The sequence below is a fragment of the Eumetopias jubatus genome, unplaced genomic scaffold, assembly GCF_037043125.1.
Source record: "Eumetopias jubatus isolate StellerSeaLion01/CBP00866 unplaced genomic scaffold, mEumJub1_p1.0 scaffold_11, whole genome shotgun sequence".
NCBI classification, from domain to species: domain Eukaryota; kingdom Metazoa; phylum Chordata; class Mammalia; order Carnivora; family Otariidae; genus Eumetopias; species Eumetopias jubatus.
In genome coordinates this window covers 3,407,174-3,427,714 of record NW_028274817.1, presented here as the reverse complement: position 1 = coordinate 3,427,714, position 20,541 = coordinate 3,407,174, and the positions used below count along the sequence as shown (strand labels likewise).

The window sequence follows — 20,541 nt, the reverse complement described above, 5'->3', positions numbered from 1 at the left end:
ACATCCTAAATAAATGTATGCATATTTAACATAGTAGTGAATTAAATGGGCAATAGGCTGTGCCCAATGAACACAAATATGCCCTAACATTGGAAAAATCTTTCAACTATATTTATCTACATTAACAAAATAATGGAACTAAAAATATATGATCACAAATGGGTACAGAAAAATCCTTTGAAAGATATTCAACACTAGATAATGGAAAAAACTTGGATCAGAGTAAGATGAGAAAGGAATTCCCTTTTTCATTTCTGTGCAACTAAAACTACCCTTAAAAAAATGAAGTCTTGAAAAACACACAGAGAATCAACAACAATGTCTGAACAATAAAATAGGAGAAAGCCCTGGGGAAAACTGAAAACTGCTGAGCTGGTATATCTGTTTGGGTTGGGGACTCAGGTCACATCAGGGATGTGGGGACGGAATATAGGCTGCATAAATGCAGACGACGGGATTGATGGGACCAATTTTCAACTTATGCTTCTGCTTCCCTGCACAAATCTGAGGCAGGATCTCAGAGCACGTGTGACGGTAGCCCTGGGGTAATAAAAGGACACAGGGAAAGATGGGATGAATGAGGCATTTGACTCCAGAGTCTGTGCTAATAACCACCTGAAAGAATCTTAGTGGTAAGGAATGCCCATTCAAAAAATTATTTAAATAGAATATAAAGAATCAACCTGAAATACAATAGCGAGTATCAAAGCAAATCATATAGTAAGACAAGGTATTTTTTTCATAAAGTATATAAACACTCTACAGATTAATAAATACATAATTATAAACACAAAGTGAACTTATATGTACATATATATGTCTGTGTCCATATCTATGTGATATGCACATACATGTGTATTTAAACACATATAATCTACACACCTTATATATAAGTATATAGTACAAAAGCTAAGTACAGATGGACAGTGTATTTCTAACGATGATGGAGCGTGACTAAGGACAACTCGCTGCAGCAGACCCTACAAGAGTGGATAACCCTAAAAACGTCGGACCTAGCCCCAAACCTCCTGCAGCTGCTCAGGCTCTTCAGGAAACTCAATCTTTAACAGAATGTTTCTGAAGTCGGGCTGCTGGCCAAGGGAGCCCTCGGGAAGGACAGATTCTCCTCTGACGCTCCCGGGGTCAAATGCACTACAGCTTCACGTCAGGCAACCGTCCCATGACTGCGTGTGTCACACAAGGGTAGAGGAGGGCCTCCTGGGTGAAGACTGAGGGGTCACAGGTCCCAGAACACTGGGGGCCACCGAACTCCGCTGTGTCCCTGCCAGCGGCCCTGAGAGAACCCGGACCCTGTGAGCAGGCGAGGCACAAGCCCCGCAAACCATCCCTCAAGTGCTCAGTGATGTCGGACACTGAGAGCCTTGGTCTAAGGGGCACAGACTCGGGGCTGCAGAGTGCGGGGGCTCCATCCTACCAGAGTCCAGGGGAGGAGCCCAGGGAGGACCGAGGGACCCCGGCCTGCCCGCTCCCCTCTCCTGCCCCACGTAGCCCACCCCGGAACCCATCTGCGCCCCACGTGCTGGCACCCTACGGGACCCCTTCCTGTGGGGTCCGGATGTGACGAGCGCCGACTTCCGCCTCGGAGGCCTGAGAGACGCCGGGACCTCCGTGAGTGGGAGGACGGCCCTCGGTCGGGAGACGCCAGGCGTGCAGGTAGACGCACCCGTGAGGGAGCACAGAGTGCGGGGTCCCCCAGGAGCCAGGTCGCCATGCCGGCAGCCCCGAGCGACGCCGCCAGGGGACAGCGTCGTCCCGCTGAGCCCCTCCCGCCGCGGCCCGGGGCACTGGACAGGGGTCCCCAGATGGACGGGCCCGGGCCCTCCCTGGAGCGGGTTGCGGGGGGAGAGGGAGGACTGTGGGGGCCACTGCTCCCCGCTCAGGTCCGGCCACTCGGGCCCTGCCGCGGCCCGGCCCTGGGGGCCCCCCCGGGGAGGGTGGCCACGGGTGGGTGCGTCCGGTGAAATGCGCGGCGGGGGTCTGAGGGAGCTGAGGACCTGGGTCAGAGGGGAAGGGTGCCAGGTCGGGACGGGGCAGGGGCACAGGCAGCCCCAGGGAGTCCGAGTGGTGCCGGGGTGGGGATCGATCGGGGGCAGGACCGAGGGACTCAGGAGCCCAGGACAGAGGGGACCTCACCGAGGTCGGGCCCCAGGGTGAGTCCGGGAAGGCCGCAGGGCGGGAAGGGGCCACGCGGCCAGTGCGGCGGACTGCTGCATCCGGGTCTCCCGAGAGTCTAGGGGCCTTGGCAGGAGGGGCAGGGCCTCCCTCGGGTGGACAGACGGCGGGCCCCGGTCCTGCTGGCTTCACGCTGAGGATGCAGAGGGAGGACTGGGGGACCCTGGACCCCAGCACAGCGTCAGTCAGGGAAGGTCCGTGGAGGGGGGAAGGGAGCACGTGCAGAGTCCGGACTTCCGCATCCGGGTCTCAGAGACGCTGGGGGCCTTGGCGGGAGGATCAGGGCCTCCATCTGGTCGGCAGAGGGGCGGTCTCAGATCCAGCTGCGCTTTTCGGTGAGGATGCAGAGGGAGGACTGAGGGACCCTGGACCCCAGCACAGCGTCAATGCTCGAAGGTCCGTGAGGGGGGGGAGGGGGCGGCGGATATGGGAGCACGTGGTGAGTCTGGACTTGTATATCCAGGTATCAAAGACTCTGGGGGCCTTGGCAGAAGGGGCTGGGTCTCACACGCCTGGACAGAGGGCGGGCCCCGGTCCTGCTGGCTTCACGCTGAGGATGCAGAGGGAGGAGTGAGGGACCCTGCACCCCAGCACAGCGTCAGTCAGGGAAGGCCCGAGACGGGGGGGGGGTGGGGGGGGGATGGGAGCACGTTGTGAGTCCGGACTTGCACATCCAGGTCTCAAAGACTCTGGGGGCCTTGGCAGAAGGAGCAGGGCCTCCCTCAGGTGGGTAGAGGGGTGGGCTGAGGTCCGGCTCGGCTTCGTGTTAAGATTGCAGAGGGAGGAGTGAAGGACCCTGGACCCCGGCACAGCGTCAGCCAGGGAAGGTCCGTGGGGGGGAGGGGGGGTCACTGGAACACGTAGTGAGTCTGGACTTCCGAATCCGGGTCACAGAGAGACTGATCCGATCCGCAGGCAGTAAGGACAGGCGGAGGCATAGGCACCCAGGGAGTCCTGGTGGAGATCAGAAGAAGGCCCGAGAGACCTGGACGCCCCATCTCAGCCTTGGGAAGCCCTGGGCTTCGTGGCCGCACGTGTTGGCCACAGACTTACCCCGGTGGGCTCAGGGCAGGGAGGGCCTTGGGGTTGGCAGACCAGCTTGGGGACAGCAGCCGGAGGGGCCTAGGACCTGCCAGGGCTCGAAGCGAGGACCCCCAAGGGACTCCCCAGGGAGCCCGCGGGACCGCGGCCCTGCTTCAGCTAGGGGAGTCTCCTGGGATGGAAGAGCCCACACAGTGCGTGGCCACTTTGGCCTCAGGGCCTCCGAGACCCCGTGGCCGTTTGCATGGAGCCCTGCCTCGAGTATGCGGGTGGGGGGCGGTGGCCCACGTGTTGCTGGGTGGCAAGGCGAGGACCGGAAGGAGGACTGCGGGATCGGGGACAACGAACAGATTCGGTCCCGGGAGGCCCCGGGGCCGGATGGGCACCTAGGGCGTGCCCTGACTTCCCAGCCACGTCTCCTAGAGCCTGGGGTCTGGGTGGAAGGAGCCGGCTTCAGGGCCGCCCAAGCTGAGCCCGGTCCTGCCAGGATGGAAGGGGAGGACCAGAGGGAGGACTGACTGGGCCGCAGTACGGACAGGCCAGGGAGGAGGCCCCTGGTGGAGGAGGAGCCCATGCCTCCTGTCCGGGGGTCCACATCCGCCTGTTAGAGCCTGAGGGCCTGTGGTGAGAAGGAGCGGGCCTGGGGTGGGGCGGGCCTGTGTGCGTGTGAGGGTGGAGTGCGGGGTCGGGGGGGCGGGGCACGGGTCCGGTTGGGAGTCAGGGTGAGGACCCTGGGGGAGGACTGGCCGTACCCCCTCCACCCCATCTCAGCAAAGAAGCCAGGGCACCGGAGTCTGGCCAGGCCCGATCCAGGGAGGATCGGTCAGTGGGGGCCCAACCTGGCACGCATGCTCACTTGTCTCATGGGCCAGAAGGCGGGAGTCCTCGGGGAGCTGAGGTCTTGGTCTGAGGGGCACATGGCTTCTGTCTCACGTTGGGGACCTGGAAGAAGTGCAGGCCCTGGCAGGAAGAAAGATTAGCGTCCTGGGGGCCTGAGGGCATCCCCATGCCAGGACAGAGGGGCCGATCCCTACAACCAGCCCTTTGGGATCTTGCCGGGGGCTGAGGGGCGGGATGGAGACGTGGCCATGGATGAGGACGTGCTGGCTCCTCCCCCTTTTCTCGGAGCTCTCAGGGTGCTGAGGACCATGCTGGGAGACGTCGGGGTCAGGTCATCTGGGGAAGCCCATCTGGGAGACACACAGGAGCCCCTGCTCCTGCCAAGAGTCAATGTGGGGACACCCGGGGGAGCAGTGAGTGACTCCCAACCCACCCCTCGGGACCAGGAAGGATGGCCCAGAAATCTGTGCCACCCCTACCTGGTGGCCCTGGGAACCCCGGGTGGGGCCTGTCAGGCTGAGTCCCTCCTCCTCTCCAGATCCTTCCTCTCAGGATGGGGAGGGCCCGGGCCTGAGGGTCTGCACTCAGGTAGCAGAGGACGCAGGTGCCCTGGCTCTGGGTCTGGCCCTGATGGTGGGGGCAGATGAGAAATGAGGGGCTGCCTCCCACAGCAGGATCCTTAGGGCCCGGGCCTACCCTGCCGCTGCTGCCAGCCCTGGGGAGATGGGCGATCGGTGGGCCAAGTTGTGTCTCCTGACTTTTCCTTCTGGCATCTCCCAGAGATGAGGCCTCGACACCAGGAGGGTGGCCTCGGGTCAACACAGGGAGTTTTCCCAGGCCTTCCGTGGGGGTCCAGGTATAGATGGAGAGGTGCGCCCATCCCAGCACAGACGGCACCCGAGCTTGGCCGTCCCTGGGATCCCGAGACGAGCCCTTAGACCTCTGGCAGGCGTGGGCAGAGGTGGGCCCCCTCGCTTACCTTCTGTGGGGTCCCAGGGCTGCGAGGTCTTGCTGTGACCCTGTGGCCTCAGGCTGCGGGGGGGGCGGCCCAGGCCCTGCCAGGGGAAATAGCAGTCCCCTGAGGGGCCAAGGAGGGGACCGCCCAGCTTGGACGGATGGGGACCTCACAGAGTCCGCCCCAGCCCTCCTGCCCCACTGGGGCCCTTGTGCCGTGCTCTGTGTCTGCACCCCGAAGTGACACCTGCTTTTCTCCTCCAGGGGCTTCCAGAGCTCAGAGTGGAGGCCTAGGTCCGAGGCAGGAGCCTCTAAGGTCCCAGAGCAGGGGAGGCGCAGGTGAGTGCCAGTGGTCAAGGTGAGGTACTTGCTCTGAGCGTGGAGCCAGGGGCTCGCTCGTCCCACCCCAGACGGGGCCCCTCAGCACCCAAGTCTGACGCAGCGCACTGTCAGCTCCGGGGCTTCAGGCCTCTGCTGCCTGGGCCGCACCCTGAGGAGCCGTCCCACCTCTTTCTTCAGGGTCAGCCCGACACAAACGCCATGCCCCTGGGTCAGAGGGGTGAGCTCTGGAAGCTGGAGGAAGACCCGGGCCCAGCCCAGGGCCTGGTGGAGGCACAGCTGTCGGGGGCTGGGGAGGAGGAGGTCCCCCGCGCCCCCTCCTCCTTCTCCGCTTCGGCCTCCTCCCAGTCCGAGGCCACATCTGGCTCCTGCTCTGCTCTGTTTCTGGTCCCCTCGGAGGAGGGGTCAGCTGCTGGGTTCCAGAGGCGTCCCCAGAGCTCTAGTACCCGCCCCTCCGCCACTGCCCAGGCAGCCACTGCCTGCAGGCAGCCTGACCGGGGCTCCAGCAGCTCCGATGAGGAGGGGACGAGCCCCTGCGTGGAGCCCGAAGAACCCCAGCCGGGGCTCCAAAACCTACTCCAGGGGAAGCTGGCCAAGCTGGTGGAGTTCCTGCTCCTCAAGTATCACACCAAGGAGCCGACCAGCCAGGCAGAGATGCTGGAGATCGTCGGTAAGGATGCCCAGGATGCCTTCCCTGTGATCTTGGGCCAGGCCTCCCACTGCATGCAGCTGGTCTTTGGTATGGATGTGAAGGAAGTGGACCCCAGCGACCACTCCTACGTCCTGGTCCCCGTCCTGGGCCTCACCTATGATGGGATGCTGAGCGGTGAGCAGGGAGTGCCCAAGACCGGCCTCCTGGTGGTGCTCCTGGGGGTGATCCTCCGGCATGGCGACCATGCCCCCGAGGAGGAGGTGTGGGAAACGCTGGGGGTCATGGGGGTGTATGCCGGCCAGGAGCACGTCATCTACGGGGAGCCCAGGGAGCTCCTCACCAAGGTCTGGGTGCAGGAAGGGTACGTGGAGTACCGGCAGGTGCCCAGCAGCGACCCTGCCCGCTACGAGTTCCTGTGGGGTCCCAGGGCCCACGCCGAAACCAGCAAGTTGAAAATGCTGGAGTATTTGCTCCGGGTCAGGTGCGGGCAGCCGGCTTCCTCCCTGGCCCTGTCTGAAGAGGCTGTGAGAGATGAGGAAGAGGGGGCCTGAGCCCCGGGGTCCGCCAGGCCCTTTCCAGGCTTTGCTGGGTTCGGCAGCCTCTCTCGCGGGGTGCTGGGCATGAAGTGAGGCCGCTTGCTGGTTCTTCCCTGTGTGTGTGTTTGTGTGTGCGCGTCAAGTCAGAGCCCTGGGTGTTTTAAGGAGTGCAGGGCCAGGGAGGGTTGGGAGAAGAAAGCAGGGCAAGGAGCCTCCTGGGGGTGGGGGGGGTTGTTTCCTGGGATGACTCCCACATCCAGAGCTTGGTGTCCTTGCGGAAGCTCTCCTGTGGGGTTCCTTGCCATAGAAGGTTTCAGCCGCTTCGGGGGCTGACTGTGTGAGTACCATCCACTCCGCAGCATTTGTTCTTACCCAGTTCAAGAGTTAAGAGTTTTATCATATACCCGGGGCGCCTGGGTCCTCTGTTGTTTAAGCATCTGCCATCGGCTCAGGTCATGATCTCAGGATCCTGGGATCGCACCCCACATGGGGCTCCCCGCTCGGTGGAGACCCTGCTTCTCTCTCTCCCTCTGTGTGTGCTTTTCTTTCTCAAATAAATAAGTACTTTCAAGAAAAAAAAGAGTTTTTTTCATGTCCTGGACACCATCCTGGACTCCTCGCCTACTTGGGTGGGCTCTGGACCGAAATCACAGGGCTTTGGCCTAGGGATGGGTTTGGAAAGGCGCAAGAACGGAAGAAGCAAGGGACGGGGGTCAGAAGCTGGAGAGAGAGAAGTTTGTTGGTGCTTGCTTCGGATGCCTTCCTGACCATCGTTGTGCAAAGGCCGAAGGCAAGCCCACGCACACACCCGCTCCTGCGTTGGCCTGGTTCTTCCAGAGTGGAGGGGAAGCGTCCTCCCAGCAGAGAGGGAGCCGTGCTCACTGGCTCCTTGATTCCCACACGTGGGCTGAGCTCTGCTCTCTGGAAGGCCCTGGGCGTGAGCAGTGAGGACACTAGCAGAAGCAGGACACGTCCCAGCCACAGGGGACTGAGTCTAGGGGCCGCAGTCCTGGCAGGAAGGTGGGGAGGGGAGCCCTGAGTCCTGCAGAAGAAACGGAGGCAGGGTGAGCGGGGGCGGCTCCCGGGGCGAGCACTGCAGTGGAAATGGCCCCAGCCCGGGCCGTGGAGGCGGGGGGAGGCTGGGGTGACCAGAGGGTCCCCGTGATTGCTTCTGGGTAGCTGGTCCCCGGGAAGCGGATCTGTGACTCTGGCCCTGTTTGGAGATGGAGTGCCTTTCGGGGGGGGGAGCCATTTCCAAAATGGATAAATGCTCTGAGCGGTTTGCTTTGGAGTCTGGAGAGGGCCGAGTACTCTCCTGTGGCAGGAAGCGTCAGTGTGCTGGGCCCTCGTCACCTGCCATTTGAACCCAGTGAAGATTTAGTGGCTTTATTCCTGTCATCTCCAGTGGTTCTGTGAACGACCGTCTCTTTGCACGAGGGAATGCAGAGGTCCCGGACGGCCCCGTTCTCCCTGGACTGGGGGAATCCCCGCTGTCTCCTAGGCCTTGAGAATTTATTTGGGTCTCCCGAGTTCCCCATGGCCCGTCCTACACAGTGGCGGGGTGTTAGTGGGAGGAAATGCAGGCGTCTCAGAGGTGTGAATGGAAGAGAAGCGCCAAAGAGGAATCGAGTTGCTCTTTTCCTGTTACTGGGGGACCTTTGTGGGAGTTGCAGCCAGCGGGGCAAGAACCCCTGCCCCACCCTCACCCTAACGGAATGAGCCGTCCTCCTGCAGGTACGTATGCAGAGAGCGCGTTCTGCTTCGTTTCTCTGAGGTTCCACTTGAACTCCAATTCTGTGATATGTCACGGCAACGGAAAACCTTTAGACGAGGGAGTGTGCTGGGTGGAGGTTACATTAACCCTGGACGGACCTCCCAATCACTAAAGGTCCTCCTACGCCAGTGTGCACGTCTTCTGGCCTCTTCCAGATGGGGTCAGTAGCAGCGACTCACAGGTTAAGATTCTGACCTTGCATCAGAGGAAGGAGAACATTCTCAGCCCCCTGAGATTTTGGAGGTCATTGCCATGGGAAGTGCAGAAAGGGCCTAGGGCCTGAGGAGGGCGATCTCCCCCCCGCTGAGATGTAGCGAACAACCAGAGCCACGTGACTGTGCAGACTCCTGATAAATAGGTGCGATCCTGCACTTGAGGCCCCCGCCCCTTGGTGGGTGGGCACTTGGCCAAGGTGGACAACTTCAAGGCAAATTGGACTTTCTCAGGGACTCCTCCCAGAAATGAGGGGCGTTTTGGCACAACAAAGTAGAAAAGCTGCTTTGGGCTGAGTCTGTAGTACACAAGAGTGAGTCAGAGAGATGTCCAGGGCTCGGGCCCCTCTTGTCTTCCCCCCCTGTGCCCAGACTGAGGGGGACACTGCGTCGCCAGTCCCCCTGCGCTCAGGAAGGCTCAGGTGCAGAATCCTGCGTGGCCCGGGGATGTCTGCCGACGGTGCCCCAGGGCCCATGGATTACTTCCTTAGCTATGACAGCAGAGAGCACCCTGTCTCCTCAGCCAGACTCTGGTGTCAGGCCCATTTACCCGTCGGGGTGACATGCCCGACGTGTGTGCCTGACGGCCCTGGGCCGGGCGGGCGGCGTTCCCCAGAGGAGCCAGCGCTCGGGAAACGGGCCGTGGGAATCCTTCGTGCCCCCGGCACCGTCAGGTCCCTGAGCTACCCCGTCAGTCCCCTCGGGGCCGCGGTGAGTCCCTGTCGGGAGCCCAGCAGCCGGCTGCTGTTGGCCTTGCTGGAAGTGGTGGTGGTGGTGGTGGGGGGGGTCCTCTGCCTGGGGCCTGGCCCGCAGCCCCCATGTGCCCTGCAGCCGGCACTGCCCCGTGTCTCCTGACCCTGGCCTCAGTCTGCAACGTCTGGGGTTTTGTCCTCCTGTCTCCCCACTGCCAAGCGCTCCCTCCCCAGTGCTGATGTTCACTTGCCCTCATCGGGCTCTGGGCGTCCCCAGACACGAATGCCCTCCCAGCGAGCCTGTGTTTCCGCTAGAGCTGACTAGACACCCCGGTGGGGAGTGTCCCGGGGCCTCCTCGTAAACGACAGTCACCGCCCGGTGACTCTGTGAGACTGTGTCCGATGACGAGTTATGTTCGGAGAAGTCCGGTGTAGCACCAACTGTTGCATGAAGCTGGGCGCCTTGCGAAGGTGACTCTGAGATGGCGCTTCCTGAGGCTGAGCCAGAGAAGGCGTGTGTACCTGTCAGCCGCCCCCAGCCGGGACCCTGCTGTCTGCCGTCGGGCCGTTGGAGCAGAGGACAGACTAGCAGATGACGGCGGTGGTCCCCGGGACGCTCCCCCCCCACACACCCCAGACATCCCCAGACTCAAACGAGGAGTTTGAAAGCAGCCGAGCAGGAGGGGCCTTCGGGTTCCCGGGCGGCAGGCTGTGCCGAGGCTCGGCCGCCCTAGGAGACGTGGAAGGAGGAGCACCCGCGCCAGAGCCCCTCTGGACTGCCCCGCGCTGAGCAGGGGAGGGTCATGGGAGCTCAGACGAGGCCGAGGGGAGCTGGAGCCTGGGCGACCTCATGACCCGGGTGCTCCTGGCCCGAGTCCTAGCATCGGAAGCTGTGGGGTACTCCAGGATGGAAACAGGGACACCTTTGCCAATAGGGCCTTCCCATGTTCCTTGCTGTGGGCAACTATTCGGTCCAGTAGTGTTCCTGCTCAGGTGGATACAGATTATAGGGGTGCAGCTAGGACTAGCCCCAGGCCTTCTACCCACTTTTTTGGAGTCATTTTTAGGCTGCAGCTCTTTCGCCAGAGCTTCCCGTGTGGGCCCTTGCCCCCCAGGTCCTGAGCTGCTCTAACCTGGGCCAGGCAAATCAGGCAGGAGCCCCCCAGCCTTGCGGACTCTCAGTCATTGTGTGTCTGCTCTGAGAAGCCGATGTTTTTGCCCAGGCATAGCTACAGCCTGCTCGGCACTCTAGTGTTCTTTGCAAGGAGCTGAGTTCCTGCCTGGCTCTTGCCAGACCTCTCCTGTGGCAGATATTGCTGCAGTTGTCTTACAGCCCTTCTCGGGCAAATAAGTGTTTGCAGGTCTACATCTGGCATCATTGGGAGCCCCCTGCCATAACCAAGGGAGGACATCTGTGAGGCCAGCTTCAGACAGTGGTTGCAGGGCTTGAGAAAAGGAATGGATTCCAGAGACGTTTATGAGATGGAAGAACCCAGACTTGTGTATGATACGGGCTTGGGCGTTAAAAGAGAGAAAAGAAGTAAAGAATATTCAGGAAGGTTTTTTTCCCACACTGTCTGGTTTTGTGTGCTTGTGTTTACTTTTCTCTTTCTTTCTTTTTTTAACCTACCCATTATGTTTTGTTCAGTTTCTTTTTGTCCTTTTTATTTTAAAATTTTCAATGAACTATTTATTTTAAACTATTTTATTTTAAGATTTGTAAAATAATTTGCCAAGATAGTACAGAATTTCTTTATGCCCCTCACCCGGTTTCCCACTATTAACATCATCCATTAATATGGTACACTTATTACAATTAATGAGCTAATATTGATGCATTATTTATTATTAACTAAAGTCATCCTTTACTCAGATGTCTGCCGTGTTTACCTAGAGTCTGTTTTCTGTTCCAGGATCCCAGCCAACATACCGCGTTACATTATTTGTAATACTGCCTTGGCTATGGTGGTTTCTTTGTTTTTGATGAGCTTGACTGTTTGGGGGAGGAGTGATTAGGTATTTCGTACATTGTCCCTCAGTCGGGAAATTTTATGATGCTTTCCTCTATGATTGGTCTGGAGTTATGTGTTTTAGGAAAGACGACCACGGCGGTAAAGTCAGGACATCCTATCAACAGCACATACTATGAGCGCGATTTATCACTGATGGTGTTTACCTTGATCACCTGGCTGAGTTAATACCCATGAGGTGTCTCCACTGTAAAGTTACTGTTTTTGGCCCCCTGTCCATACTGTGCTCCTCGGAAGGAAGTCACCAGGTGTGGCCCATGCTTCAGGGCCACTTGAAGTGGAGGTATCCGCATAAACTGAAATTTTTCTCCATTGGAGATTTTGTCTACTCTCCCGTGTTTATGTGTTTAATCAGTCACTTATTTTTTCTCAGTACAGACACATGGGTGTCTACGTTACACTTTGGGTTAAAATCCAACACAACTTTATGTATTTCTGTTGCTTAAATTGTTCCAGGTTTGGCCACCAGGAGCTCTTCCTGTTCGCCCCCTCTGTATATGACCTTTGTCATAGCCCTGGAAATGTTTGTGTGTGTTTGTGTTTTAAGCACTTGTTTATTTTCAGGCATTATAAGATGCTTCAGGCTTATCTTGCATATTTCCTGCCCCAGTTCTAGAATCAGTGATTTCTCAGTGGAGCACTTGTTCCTTTTCCTGTAAAATAGTATGAGAAACCTAGATCTGTGCACTAAGTATGCTCATTGCGACTGAGGTGTCATTGCTTCTAGGGTTCCTTGGTTGACAGAGGAAGGAATTACATGTGTGCTCACTAGCCTGCGTGTATTCACATATCTACACATATTTTTGGATGTAATCATCAATGTCTGTGTTAAGCTAAATAAGGGTTTTTACTGACGTCTATGGCTCTAATCCCCCACCACATAGATCAGTATAGCCTCCTCCTCTACAGTGAAAAACCTGGAGATTTATAAGTTGTTTATATGTCAGCGTCCTATTGTCTCTGCTGGGTAGCCCCCAAGGCCTGGTTATCTCTGGAGGAACTGCTAAAATGGAATTTGTGGGCCTGCAAAGCAGCAGTTCAGCTCCAGAACCCCCTAGAACCTCACCAGTGTTATGCCTGCCTTGTAGGCTCTGGACTCGAAGAAGCCTACCTGGCCCCTGTCTATGAAGCTCTTGAAAGGTCAAGCTTATCTGTTATTCGAGTGTCTGAACCGAAGAACAATCTGGCTCTTGATACTTCTGGGGGTTGAGGCCACCTATGGCTGAGTTTGGTCTTTCTAATCTGTCTGGAAAGTACTTCTTACCAGAACATGAGCTACAGAGTAAGCAAGACCCCAAGATGAGTTTTTGTTTCCTCACCTTTAATTAAGCTATGTGGCTCAGGGCATGTTATCTAAGATTTTTTGTGCCTCAGTTCTTTCTCTCAATTCTGTCTTTGAATATTCACTAGGAAGCTCCTCAGGGCTGGAAATTGGACTCTACCCAGAGGGTGTTCAGGATAGCTGGATGAAAAACAGAGCCCCTCAGATTCAACAGCTGATAAACTTGCTCTATGTTACTCATCCTTAAAACAAACTTATATAATAAGATACATTCCCCAGTGAGTGTTGGAAAGCCTAACTGGAAATGGGAAATGTTTTCAAGTTCTCAGATTAAAGGTGATACATCATGGGAAATCATGAGTTGACACTTTGATCAATCATGATCAGTTAAAAAGGATACTCTCAAGCTGTGCCTAAAATAAACAGCATAAAATTGCCTATTGTGAAACTCTGCTGTTGTGTAAAGTATGACTGTTTTCCATAATAATACTAAATGAATGTTGAAGGTATTGCTGTATTCACAAGAACTCTCAAATTGGCTGGAAATGAGGACAGTATAGTAGGTCACGTTCTGTGGTGTGGTGTAGTGTGGTGTGGTCCAGCACATACAAGAAGAACACCTGCGAAGGTTGGGATTTTCATTTTGGTTCCAAACATTTAAGGGAATTTCTGTCAAAGGTGATCTTAACTAAGAAAAGCTCTTTCTTTGAAAAGATCAACAATATTGATGAACCTTTAGTAAGACCAAGAGAAAAAAGAAGAGTCAATTACTAAAATAAAAAGGAGAAGTGGGAATAGTATTACAGATGGGAAAGAAATAAAAAGGATTGTTAGAGAATACTCTGCACAATTATGCTTCAAGAAATTATATAACCTAAATGAAATGGATAAATTTTTAAAAACAGAAACAACCAAAATTGACTCAAGAAAAAAATAAAATTCAAACAGACCAAACAGGTAAGGAGAATGAATCAGTCACCAAAAATCTCACAAGAAAGAACATCCCAAGCCCAGGTGACTTCACTGGTGAATTCTACCAGTAGTTGAAAGAACTTATACAACTCTTCAATTTCTCCCCAAAATATAGAAGAGGAGCGAATACTTCCTATCTCATTCTGTGAGGTCAGAATTACCCAGGTAGTAAACCCAGACAAAGACATCAAAAGATAATAAACTATCCAACATTCTTCCATGATATAAAAACTTTCAACAAACTAGAAATAGAAGAAAACTTTCTTAACATGGAAAAGGCATTCATGAAAAACCCACATGTAACATACTCGATGGTCAAAGACTGAAATTTTCCCATTAAGCCAAGAAATAAAAAATAAGCCAAGGGGTGCCCGGGTGGCTCAGTCAGTTAAGCATGTGGCTCTTGATTTCTACTCAGGTCATGCGCTTTGGGCTGTGAGATCCAGCCCCACGTTGGGCACCATGCTCAGTGGGGAGTCTGCTTGAGATTCTCTCTCCCTCTCCCGTTGTCCCTTCTCCCTCTCTCTAAAATAAATAATAAATAAACCTTTTTTTAAAAAAAAAGATCCCAGAATTCCTGCTTTTGCCACTTTTATTTTATTGTACTGGAAGTGCTAGCCAGAGTGATTAGGCAAAAATAAAAACATACAACGTGGAAAAAAAAAAGTAAAAAGGAGAAGAAAGTACTTAAAAGTAAGTTTATCTAAGGAAGTACAAGACTGGTACACTAAAAACTACAAACCAGGGGCGCCTGGGTGGCTTAGTAGGTTAAGCGGCGACCTTTGGCTCAGGTCATGATCGCAGGTCCTGGGATGGAGCCCCGTGTTGGGCTCCTTGCTCAGCCGGGAGTCTGCTTCTCCCTCTCCCTCTGCCCCTCCCCCTGCTTGTGTGCTCTCTCAAGCTCTCCCTCTCTCTCAAATAAATTAACCAAAATTAAAAAAATGAAAACTACAAATCATTGCTCAAAGAAATTAAAGAAGACTTCAGCATATGGAAAGACCTTTTGCATTCATGGATTTGAAGACTTAATTTGTTAAGATAGCAATCCTACCAAAGCAATTTACCGATTCAATACCATCTCTATAAGAAATCCCAACAACCCTTTTTGAAGAAATGGAAAAGCTGATTCTAAAGTGTATATGGAGTGCAGGTGCCCCTTTGGATCACTACGTTTGTATCCTTTGGGTAAATACTTAGTAGGAAAGAGCCCAGATGGCCATCGACAGATGAATGGATAAAGAAGATGTGGGGTATATATACACACACACACACACACACACACACACACACACACACACACACACACACACCATGGAATATTACTCAGCCATCAAAAAGATGAAACCTTACCATTTGCCATGATGTGGATGGAATTAAAGGGTATTCTGCAAAGTGAAATAAGTCAATCAGAGAAAGACAATTACCATATGATCTCACTCATGTGGAATTTAAGAAACGAAACAGAGGATCATAGGGGAAGAAAGGGATTAAATAAGACAAAATCCGAGAGGGAGACAAACCATAAGAGGCTCTTAAGTACAGGAAACAAACTGAGGGCTGCTGGAGGGGAGGTGGGTGGGGGGATGGGGTGACTGGGTGACGGGCATTCAGGACGGCGGGCGATATAATGAGCCCTGGGAGTTACAAGGATGGCATGTGATGTAATGAGCACTGGGTGTTCAGACTCCCTGAACTCTACATCTAAAACTAGTAATACACTCTATGTGAATCACTTGAATTTAAGTAAAATAAAATAATAAAGTGTATATGGAATCTCACGGGGCCCAGAATAGGCAAAACAGTCTTGAAAAAGAACAAAGTTGGGGGACTCAGATTTCCTAGTTTCAAAACTTACTACAAAGCTATAGTAACAAAATGACATGGTATTGGTATGAAGATAGACACGCAGAAAGTGGAATAGAATGGGCATCCCAGAAATCAACGCTCTCCTATGAGGTCAAATGATTTTTGACAAGGGTGTCAAGAACATGCAGTGGGTAAGGACAGTCCTTCCAACAGATGATGCTGGAGAAACTAGATATCCACATGCAAACGAGTGAAGTTGGACACTTACCTTACACCGCATACAAAAATTAACTCAAACTGGATCAGAGACCTCAGCTTAATAGCTACAAGTATAAAACTCTCAGAAGAAAACATAGAGGGAAACCTTCATGGCATTGGATCTGGCAATGATTTCATGGATATGACACCAAAAACACAGCCAATGAAAGAAAAAAGAGATCAATTGGGTTTCATCAAAAGTAAAACCTTCTGTGCATCAGCAGACGCAAGCGAGACAGCTACCATACGATGCAGTAATCCCACTTCTAGGTACATACCCAAAGGAAATGGAAGCAGATTATTGAAAAGATATCTGCGCTCCCATGTTTGTTGCACTATTATTCACCATAGCCAACACATGGAAACCACGTAAGTGCCCATCAATGGATGAATGAATAAAGAAAATGTGGTTTATATACACAGTGGAATATTATTTGGTCATGAGAAAGTAGGAAATCCCGCCATTTGTAGCAACTTGCATGGAGCTTGAGGACACGATGCTACGTGAAATAAGCCAGACAGAAAAATACCGCATGGTGTCACTTATATGTGGACTCCAAAAAGGACAAACTCAGAGAAACAGAGATCAGAGCACGTTAATGTAAAGCATGGTGATTATAGCTAATAATACTGTGTCTTATCCTTGAGTGTTGCTGAGAGTAGCTCTTAAATGTTCTCCAAAATAGAAATGATAAGTATGTGTGACGAGAGAGAGGTGGCAGCTAATGCTCCGGTGATAATCATTTTGCAGTTCATAGATCTATCAAGTCAACATGTTGTACCCCTTAAACTTCAGATGTTATGTGTCAATTATATCTCAGTAGAGCTGGGAAGAAAATTTTAAAAGATAAGGTACAACTTGCAGAATGGACAAAAGTGTCAATAAATCATATGTCTGATAATAGTCTGTTATTCACAATTTATACAGAACTCTTTCAACTCAACACACACACACACACACACACAATTTAAAAATGAGCAAAAAGTCTTGAATAGACATTTTTTACAGTAAGATACACAAATGACTAAAAAGCATATGAAAACATGTTCAACATCATTCGTCATTAGGGAAATGCAAATCAAACCCAAATGGGCTACTACTTCATACCTGCTAGAATGGCAATCATCATCATCATCATCATCATTTGACAAGTAAAAAGTGTTTGTGAGGATATGAATAAATTGAAACCCTTGTACACTGGTGGTAGGAATGAAAAACGGTGCAGCCGTTGTGAAAAATGTTTGTCAGTGCTAAAAGGCTGTCAGTTTGTCAGAAAGTTAAACGTAGAATTACTATGTGACTTATCAATACATACTTCCGTGTATATGCTCAAAATAATTGAAAACAGGTATTCAAAGAAATACTTGTGTACAGGTGTTCATCAAAGCACAATTCGCAGCAGCGAAAGGTAGAAACAACCCAAATGTCCATCAGTTTGTGAATGAATAAGCAAAATGTATAGGCTTTTAAAGAAATACTCAGCCACGGAAAACGATGAAGTCCTGATACGTGCTACAGCATGGATGAACCTTGAAAACTTGGCTGAATGCAAGAAGCCAGACATAAAGATAACATATTGCAAATTCCACTTATATGAGATACACAGAATAGGGAAATTCATAGAGAAAGCAGGTTAGTGGTGGACAGGGGTTGGGGAGCAGGGAATGGGGAGTGTGACTACGTAATGGACATGAGGTTTGCTTTTGGGGTGATGAAAACATTTTGGAACCAGACAGTGGGGATAGTCATACAACTGCAAACGTACTAAATGGCACTGAACTGGACACTCTAAAATGAATTCATGTTATGTGAATTTTACCTCAAGTAAAATAAATGAATGAACGGATGAAAAATAAATACTATAAAAAATAAAGCATTAATCTGCTTAAAACCAAGTAGTGCCTTCCCCTTCTCTCCATTGTCCTTTGCCCTCGACATAAAGTCAAGCTCCCCGGCCTAACATGCTGGGTTAAAGATCTAGCTTCTGTCTCTCTGTCTAGCCTCATCTGCCAACCACCAGCCTTTCTTTTTCGTTACATGTAATGGATTCTTTTTCTCTGACACTGAGCACCCTGGCCCTCATTATCTCAAATAGGTTCACTATTCATTCCCACCTAGTAAACGTATAAGCAGTTGCAGAATTGCTAAGTCCTGGTCCTGTGAGAACCAGATAGACTGACTGGGGTACAGAACTTGGGTAACCTTCGGTGTGGTTTTGCTCTTCCTAGAAGAAATATACACAGTAACAGATGAGTCTAACCATGTAACAAGAGATTGGCACTTACACCGGACCTTCTGTTAGCCGAGTGGCCGGTGAATCTAAGGGGCAAGGGACTAGATCCGAGGACACTGGTGAGAGGGCGAGCAGTGACAAGGGTCCAATTCAGGCTGCTGGCCATAGGCATGGGAAAGATGGACAGCTGGACACAGGCTCGCAGTACAAACTTACTTGGGGGCCAGTGAATAGTTTCAAGCCTGGTTGAGTCTTGACTAGCCAGGCATTCCAACACACGCTCCCGGCTGCGGGGCAGAGGTCAGGGAGTGGCTTGAGGCAACGTGACTGAGCAGGAGAGAAAGAACAGATCATCTGTCCACGAGTGAGCCGCTGAGAGCATGAGTAAAACAGGGCCTGGGAGTGGGGAGGAGAGCGACCCAGAATGCACTCGTGAGCCCTCACTGCTTTCCGCGGAGAGGTCCCTTTTCCAACAGTGGCTTGCTGCCCACAAACTTCACTTCCTCTTCACCTCTGGAGCCGCATAAACTGATTGGAGACTAGATTTTTGCTTGAACTTCATCCTTCCTTGCCAGTGAGGCCTCTCTTTTAATTGAGTAAACCTAACTGCAGTTGTGGTTTCATTCACCCGTGTGGCACTCCTAGATTTCAGCAGGAAGGAGTTCACAGTTGTGAGCAAAACTTTAAAAACATCCCTAAAGAGGTACTGTGTCCCTTCTATCCCCAATCCGGCATCTCAGATGACACACTGGAAACTAGTCTGCAGGTTATAATCCTTTTCAGGTTGTTGAAATTTTTTAAAATTGCAATCTTTAAATTGGCAAACATTTTCTTCCTTCAAAATCCCTTGCCATCCCTGAATGAACAGCAGGAAACACGGAACCAGAGAACACTGACTGGTAATAATTGCTTTTCTGGTTCAAAGCTCTCAACGTGTCACCTTTCTCATTCATGCACACGCAGATAAATGTCAATACATCTCCCAGCTTCCACAGTTATCACCAAATAGTCAAATTTAATAAGCACCCTGTGATAAAGCAAGACGTCACACAGCAGAGCACACGGGTGAACGCTGGCTGTGTCTCTACGGCACTCTGCCCTCCTACAGCCATATCATAAATTCGGCACTCGCCTACAGCCCTCAAGTGTAATGTGTCTTGTATATTTTCGGCAATTAAACTCCCTTTGCAATGAGCTTGAAACACACTTGATCCACCAGGAGCTAGACTCTCCCCCAAAGAGATGGCCTGCTATGTTCCAACATCTGCAGAGAGACTAAACAGAGACGTTCATTCTCGATGTGGAGGAGTCCTCTGTTGTAGATTACATTGTCCCAACCCTGGGCTTCTCAGGCCATTTCGCCAGCTAGAGGTTGAACCCAAAGCCCAAGTTCATAGAAATCAGGGAAAGGACTACCCTAATCCCCACCCCCTTCACCGAGCGGACTATGGGTGCTTCCCACTCTCCCTCCACAAAACCCTTTTGCCAACCACTGCCAACTGTGGGAGGTCCACCCAGAACAGGATCTCTAGGGTGAGGTCTTGAGGAAATTGCCTTCCCTCTCTGAGAACTTGAGAAACTATCTAAAATGGGAACTCTCATGTTTCCCACAGACTGTCGGCAGTTGCTGTTAAGATGAGTAAAACACCAATGCCCACAGAAGCTGTTCCGAATCGCGAGTGGCTGTAATATCGAGCTCCCATTGCTTTCTCGTAGGGGCCCATGGATTGTCTTTTAATGTGAGAAAAGGACCATGGTACCCAAACATGTTTATACCTTCACCTCCCCCGCCCCCCCCGCCACCCGGTGGATGCTCAAGAATGTCTTGAGTATGTGAAGCTCAAGAGTCAGGTAACAAGGGATAGAAGAGGACTCATGGTGGCAGCCTAGTTGGACTTTGAAACTCTCGGGCACTGTAAATGTCGGTATTGTGGGGGGCTGGAACATCTGATCGGATTCTGGAAACAATGGAAGTGCCCTGTATTTCAAAAAACAAGTGACAGCTATTCTTGTGCTCCTTTTCAGCTTTGGTTGTCAGCTGCACCCGCAGACGGCCAGACACATCCCACACACAGCCAGCCAGCCCCAGACATGTGAAGACGGCTCCTGCCGTCTCCTGCTGGGTTCAGGGAGAACTTCATGGAGTGAATACTCTCTTCACTTACCCAGGGAAGCGCTCTCTTGGGGATGCTTCAGTCTTCCCTTTCTGCAGGTCTCTTCCAGAAGACAGTTTCATTAGTGTTACTGAACCTAAATAGGACAGATGATCATGAATCATATTTACTGAAAAGCATGGGAGTAAATCTTCATGAAGTCATCTTAGGCAATAATTCCTTAGATATGACACAATCTTAGTCTGCTTGGGCTACCACAACAAAACACTATAGACTGGGTGGCTTAAATAATAGAAATCTCTTTCTCACAGCTCGGGAGACTGGTAGTCCAACAGCAGGTTCTGGCAGGGTTCCATATCCAGCAAGAATCCTTTTCTTGGCTTGTAGAGGGGCACTGTCTTTCTGCATCCTTATATGGTCTTTCCTCCATGCTCACACACAGAAAGAGAGTATAAGGGCACTAATCCCATCTTGGGAACCCCACCATCATAGACTCATCTAACTCTGTCTCCCAGAGGCCCATCTCCAAATACCATCACATGGGAGTAAGGCTTTAACATGAATTTGGGGCTAGGGACACAGTTCAGTCCACAGCAGGTACCGATACACAAG

The 20,541-nt window shown here is 52.1% G+C and overlaps 1 protein-coding gene across 1 annotated transcript; it reads left to right on the top strand.

The window, feature by feature from the left end:
* The first annotated feature begins 800 nt into the window (after nucleotides 1–800).
* LOC148162959 (melanoma-associated antigen 8-like) lies at nucleotides 801–6,705 on the top strand. Its single transcript, XM_088028614.1, has 3 exons — nucleotides 801–1,674; nucleotides 5,293–5,367; nucleotides 5,548–6,705. Exon 3 carries the CDS (start codon nucleotides 5,569–5,571, stop codon nucleotides 6,568–6,570), a length of 1,002 nt encoding a protein of 333 aa, XP_087884740.1. The 5' UTR covers nucleotides 801–1,674; nucleotides 5,293–5,367; nucleotides 5,548–5,568; the 3' UTR covers nucleotides 6,571–6,705.
* The last annotated feature ends 13,836 nt before the right edge of the window (nucleotides 6,706–20,541 follow it).